This window comes from Geotrypetes seraphini, chromosome 1 (genome assembly GCF_902459505.1).
Source record: "Geotrypetes seraphini chromosome 1, aGeoSer1.1, whole genome shotgun sequence".
Classification (NCBI taxonomy): Eukaryota; Metazoa; Chordata; class Amphibia; order Gymnophiona; family Dermophiidae; genus Geotrypetes; species Geotrypetes seraphini.
Window position 1 is genome coordinate 461,837,871 of NC_047084.1, and position 6,000 is coordinate 461,843,870.

At 48.9% G+C, this 6,000-nt stretch overlaps 1 protein-coding gene across 1 annotated transcript in view; it reads right to left on the reverse strand.

The window, feature by feature from the left end:
* The window catches only part of TFE3 (transcription factor binding to IGHM enhancer 3), a 101,876-nt gene extending 98,213 nt beyond the window's left edge, over positions 1 to 3,663 (reverse strand). The window contains exon 1 of the mRNA XM_033923001.1: positions 3,421 to 3,663. Within this exon, the coding sequence (XP_033778892.1) occupies positions 3,421 to 3,530 (110 nt within the window). The 5' untranslated portion in view covers positions 3,531 to 3,663. The remainder of the gene's footprint in view (positions 1 to 3,420) is intronic.
* Between the last annotated feature and the right edge of the window lie 2,337 nt (positions 3,664 to 6,000).

Consider the following 6,000-nt stretch of genomic DNA (forward strand, 5'->3'; position numbering starts at 1 on the left):
CACCCTGAGCATCTCTACTCCTGCTGTTCCAGTGCATACACAGCTTTATGGATACACTTCACCCTCTCCTACAGCACCCCATATTAGTCCCCCTGCGATCTACACACAGATCTCACCCCCTGCCATTCCAGTAGATGTTATATGACTTTACCTCCATCTGCAGGGATTCAGCCAGACCCTGGAGAGACAAACTTCACTGGAGAATAGGCTATACAGTATAGCCAAGCAGTGCCAACTGTCCAGGCTATAAAGAGGCAAACAAAATTCTCCCCATCCTTCACTCGTTCATGGTGTGGATCACTACTTGGGCCAGGTACATATTGCCCAGGTAACTGGCCTCCATCAACCTTCTGAAATATTTTCAGCATCTTCATGTTTTCCTGGAAGCAAAAACTGGGCACGGTTTACAAATATGTCCCCTACCCTCTCCTGGTTTTGTTTTAGGACATGTCTAAGTCAAGTCAAGTCAGGTCTAGTGGACATGCTTATAAACCAGGGGTGTCAAAGTCCCTCCTCGAGGGCCGCAATCCAGTCGGGTTTTCAGGATGTCCCCAATGAATATGCATTGAAAGCAGTGCATACACATAGATCTCATGCATATTCATTGGGGACATCCTGAAAACCCGACTGGATTGCGGCCCTCGAGGAGGGACTTTGACACCCCTGTTATAAACTGTGCTGAGTTCTTGGTTCCAAGAAAATCTGAAGGTCATTTAGCTACACAGCTTATTCTCCAGCGAAGTTTGTTCATCAGGGACTGGCTGAAGGGGAGAAGAGGCCTAGTGGCCACTTCCCCAGGTACCATGATTAGATTGTGAGCCAGGGGGAACAGATAGGGAAAATATTTGAATACCTAATTACTATTCAATGTATTGTAAACCGCATTGGGTGAATCTCTTCGTGAAAAGGCGGTTAATAAATCCCAATAAATAACTAGAGCAATGTAACAGCAGAAATGCCAAGTTACCCAGTTCCAGGCTAGAGATTTTGGGACAGTCCTGAATTCCTGACCACCCCTTCCTGGTCCATCAAAGGACCTACAGCACTGATTTCAATGGGCAGGAATCGGGCACTACAAACCCCACACTGCCTTTGGGTGTAAGCTCAAAAACAGGACTGGGTAACCTGGCTGATCTGAAACAGTAAAGAGCCCCCACCAGCCCATGCATGCCAATCTGATGTTATACAGTCACTGATCCCAGGACAACTATTGGAGAAGCCAAAGCCTTGACCACTCTGACCCCAAACAGCAGATAAGACTATCATAACTCTTATCTATGGCCAAGACCAGATGCTTCCTTCTCTCCACCACCACACACACATTCTTCCTACATAGAGAGCAGAGGCCAAACTGTCAGGAACCACTTTTCAAAAGCAAGCACCTCTTACAATGTAAGAGTGTCACCTGGTGTGCAGGTTCAGGAAGTGTTTGTATGATTGGGAACTGTTGCCCTCACCTCTGCTTCCAACCTGGAAACCGGGGAGGGGGAGCCCTCACAGCATTGCATCATTGTTTTTCTGTATTTGCTGGGGGTCATGTGTTCTTCTACCAGAACACAGCAATGGAAAGTTTGTCATAAGTAATTTGAGGCTTGAAAAATAGTGAATCCAAATGCTCAGAGAGATTAGGGCTTAGAACCTTATCACTGTCTACCCCGCTCTCTCTCTTCAGATGCCCCTGTAACTCTGTTTATTGCTTCTGCTACTGCCCTTCTCTCCTCTCAACAGTTCCAGTTCTTTGCTCTTTTCTTCTCTTGCCCCTTTCTCATCAGCACTTTATTGCCCCTGCTATTTTCCATCAGCAGTTCCTGTATCTTATTGCCTCTTCTTTTATTATCTTTCCCTTAACAGTTCTGTTGCATGTTTATTGCCCCTATGCTCTCCTCTCTCTCCCCACAGCACTTATATCTGTTTATTGCCTCTGCTCTTCCTGCAATTGTTTACTGCCCCTGCTTTCCCCGCCTTCCCATCCCCTAGCAGTTTCTGGATGTTGTTTACTGCCCCTGCTTCCCCCCTCTTGCTCTTCCCTACCCCCACCCAGTAGTTTCTGGATGTTGTTTACTGCCCCTGCTTTCCCCTCCCCCCCACCCCCCCACACTTTCTGGATGTTGTTTACTGCCCCTGCTTTCCCCTCCCCCCCCCACTTTCTGGATATTGTTTACTGCCCCTGCTCCCCCCAGCAGTTTCTGGATGTTGTTTACTGCCCCTGCTTCCCCCCAGCTGTTTCTGGATGTTGTTTACTGCCCCTGCTTCCCCCCTCTTGCTCTTCCCTACCCCCACCCAGTAGTTTCTGGATGTTGTTTACTGCCCCTGCTTTCCCCTCCTCCCCACCCCCCCACACTTTCTGGATGTTGTTTACTGCCCCTGCTTTCCCCTCCCCCCCCCCACTTTCTGGATATTGTTTACTGCCCCTGCTCCCCCCAGCAGTTTCTGGATGTTGTTTACTGCCCCTGCTTCCCCCCCAGCTGTTTCTGGATGTTGTTTACTGCTCCTGCTTTCCACTCCCCCCCCTCCCTGCACTTTCTGGATGTTGTTTACTGCCCCTGCTTCCCCCCCAGCAGTTTATGGATGCTCTTTACTGCCCCTGCTTCCCCCTCTTGCTCTTCCCTCCCCCCCAGTAGTTTCTGGATGTTGTTTACTGCTCCTGCTTTCCCCTCCCCCCCCCCCACTTTCTGGATATTGTTTACTGCCCCTGCTCCCCCCAGCAGTTTCTGGATGTTATTTACTGCCCCTGCTCCCCCCTCTTGCTCATCCTCCCCCCACTAGTTTCTGGATGTTGTTTACTGCTCCTGCTTCCCCCCTCTTGCTCTTCCCTCCCCCCCCAGTAGTTTCTGGATATTGTTTACTGCCCCTGCTCCCCCCAGCAGTTTCTGGATGTTGTTTACTGCCCCTGCTTCCCCCCCAGCTGTTTCTGGATGTTGTTTACTGCTCCTGCTTTCCACTCCCCCCCTCCCTGCACTTTCTGGATGTTGTTTACTGCCCCTGCTTCCCCCCCAGCAGTTTATGGATGCTCTTTACTGCCCCTGCTTCCCCCCTCTTGCTCTTCCCTCCCCCCCAGTAGTTTCTGGATGTTGTTTACTGCTCCTGCTTTCTCCTCCCCCCCCCCACACTTTCTGAATGTTGTTTACTGCTCCTGCTCCCCCCCAGCAGTTTCTGGATGTTATTTACTGCCCCTGCTCCCCCCTCTTGCTCTTCCCCCCCCCCCAGTAGTTTCTGGATGTTGTTTACTGCCCCTGCTCCCCCCTCTTGCTCTTCCTCCCCCCCCCAGTAGTTTCTGGATGTTGTTTACCGCTCCTGCTTTCCCCTCTCCCCCCCCCCCCCCCGCACTTTATGGATGTTGTTTACTGCCCCTGCTTTGCCCTCTTGTTCCCTCGGCGGTCGCCGGCTTTAGCTAGCGGCACCCAGGGCGGTACCTCGTACCTGACCAGCTGAATTGCGTCCGAGCCGGAGCCCACGATCACATAGACGGTCTGCGCCTCTTTGCGGGTCCCCTCCGCGCCCAGGGCAGCCTCAGCATGAGACATTTCCATGCCCCTCGCCGCTCCTTTGCCGGCCTCACCCCGCGATCCCCCGTTACCGCCAGACCGGGGCTCTGCTGCCGACTGGATCCTCCCCGAGGAGTGACGGAGCGTGGGCTGATCCGCCGGCCCTGGAGGAGGAGGAGGAGGAGGAGGAGGCGGCAGCGGGGCTCTTTCGCAAGCAGAGCTAAGCTTGGAAATCCCCCTCCCGGCTTATCCCTCCCTCAAACAAATCTTTCAGCTCGTTAGGATTTGGGATGGCGGCTGCTGAATTTTAAGAACATCTTGAAAAAAAAAGGATTGAATAGATTTTCTTTTACTAAGACTTGGAGACGGGGGTTGTTACCTGTGAATGCACCAATTCCCAGTTGATTTACATTAGGAAGAAGCGCTTTTCGTGTAAACGATAGATAGGGGTTTTTTTGTGTTTTTTTTTAAGAGTTGCCCTAACCTTTGAGAGGACAAATCGACCTGGAGAAGACATGGGTTGTCGAGGGCCCTGCCTTTTTAACTTGTAAACAAATCGTACCCATATTGGAAAACCTCGGTTATTCGGGCCTTAGGTCTAGGACACACCCTCAGCTTTGCAATCTATTGCAATTTGAATAGAGGAGGAGAAATAAAATAAGTTGTGTCAGAGATGGCCAGAGAATGCCATCAGGACCAGTTTTGGGAAAGACAAGCAGGACAAGCGCTTGTGAGCTAAATTGCCAAGTTGCAGCCCACAAAGGAGGGTTTGGTGTTTGGGTTTGGGGGGGGGGGGGGGTTAACTAGTCCTGGATTTCTACCACGCTCTCCATGATGCATTAATGAAGACCTACAGCACTGATTTACAAGGAGTACACTCAGGCAGTGCAAATAACACAACTTTTTAAGATGTAAGTTCAAAAGCAGGACTGGCCAAAATGTCTCCCTCCTTGAATTGGGTATTTTGGCAGTTCTGATATTTCCGATCAAGTTTATTTATTTTTGAGATACCTCTGATCTGAGCTGTTCATCTCCAAGCTGTTGTTTATCTAAAAACCTGTGTAGAACAGAAACCCTAACCTGTACTAAAATCCCAATACACCACCCAGGGCCAGGATTAGACTTAGGGGGCCCCAAGGCAGAAAGTAGGAAGTGGATCCAGCTGGTGTTAGGTGCTATGACATTCTGCTTTAATGCCATTCCACTTTGCAGCAGCCATTTTGGATGCGGAGCTGGCATGGTGACTGGGGATTGTTCCTTCCCCCAACTAGGCCACTAGACAGACCTAGGGCTTCCAAGGAAGGTTCTACAGCTGGTGAGAGGGCAGCACTTTTGGTCACAGGTGGGCAGAGGAGTAGTCACTGTTTTTGTTTGGGGGACGGAGCTTTGGTTCAGCCAAAAATGCATTAGCAGTTTTGACTTAAACATGGCTGAATCTGAATGGCAGGATAGTTTTGGTGCTGAAACTGAAGTTCAGCCACCCGCTGTTCACCTATATACCAAGGTCCCAAGTTGTTATAAATGTGCATGGCTACATTTTTTATTAGGGCTGATTTTGTGTTTGTACTTTATGTTTAAAGAACACAACACAACAGATGTACAGTCTTGCTAGAAAAACATATCTATGAAGTATAACCTTCCAAGCCCACCCAACCTCCCATTCAAAAACCCTTCCCACCCCTAAATATCTCCAGGTACTGCAGACCCTCCCCATACACCACTAAACAGCCTGGGATTTACGTCCTTGCAGAAAGGAAAAATCTGAGTTGTTACAGTGCTCCATTGTCACAAACTGAATTAGATAGGAGCACAATAGCTGTTCAGTAGAGTGCTCAAGTGTAGACCCATTGCCGCAAGAGGCTATGGAATGCCATGAGCACAGTCCATCTAAGAAATTGCATCAAGCATCTTCCTAGAACGGGGTCTTGGTAAAATCCCAAATAGCATAGAAACTAAAGGCATCACAGAGGTCTTCCATATGTTTGAAACAAATTGCACAACCTTCTTCCAAAACAATGCATTCTGGCTGCACATCCAATGCATTTGACCCAGAGATGCCTCAGAGCAGGCAGCCGTGGCAACGATATGGAAAGGGAAACTTTTGCTGGGAGCAACGTGTAGTCTCCAAATAATTTTATATTGTAGCTCCCATAAAGTCATGTTATATCTGAGCGATTTCAACTTAGAAAATTGAATAAATAAATTACCATACTGTTCTCCCAGGGGTGCTCAGAATTATTTTACATGAATTTATTAATGTACTCAAGCATTTTTCCTTGTCTGTTCCAGCAGGCTCACAATCTATCTAATGTACCTGAGGCAATGGAGGGACTAAGTGACTTGCCCAGGGTCACAATGAGCAGTGTGGGTTTGAACCTGCAACCTCAGGATGCATTGAACATAATTTATATTCTCCACAATTTAGGCAAAAAAGATGCCTTATCCACATGGCCCTGGTACATTATATTCAAATTCTGTGCAGACTGTCATCACTGGCGTTTTGGGCTATAGCTGG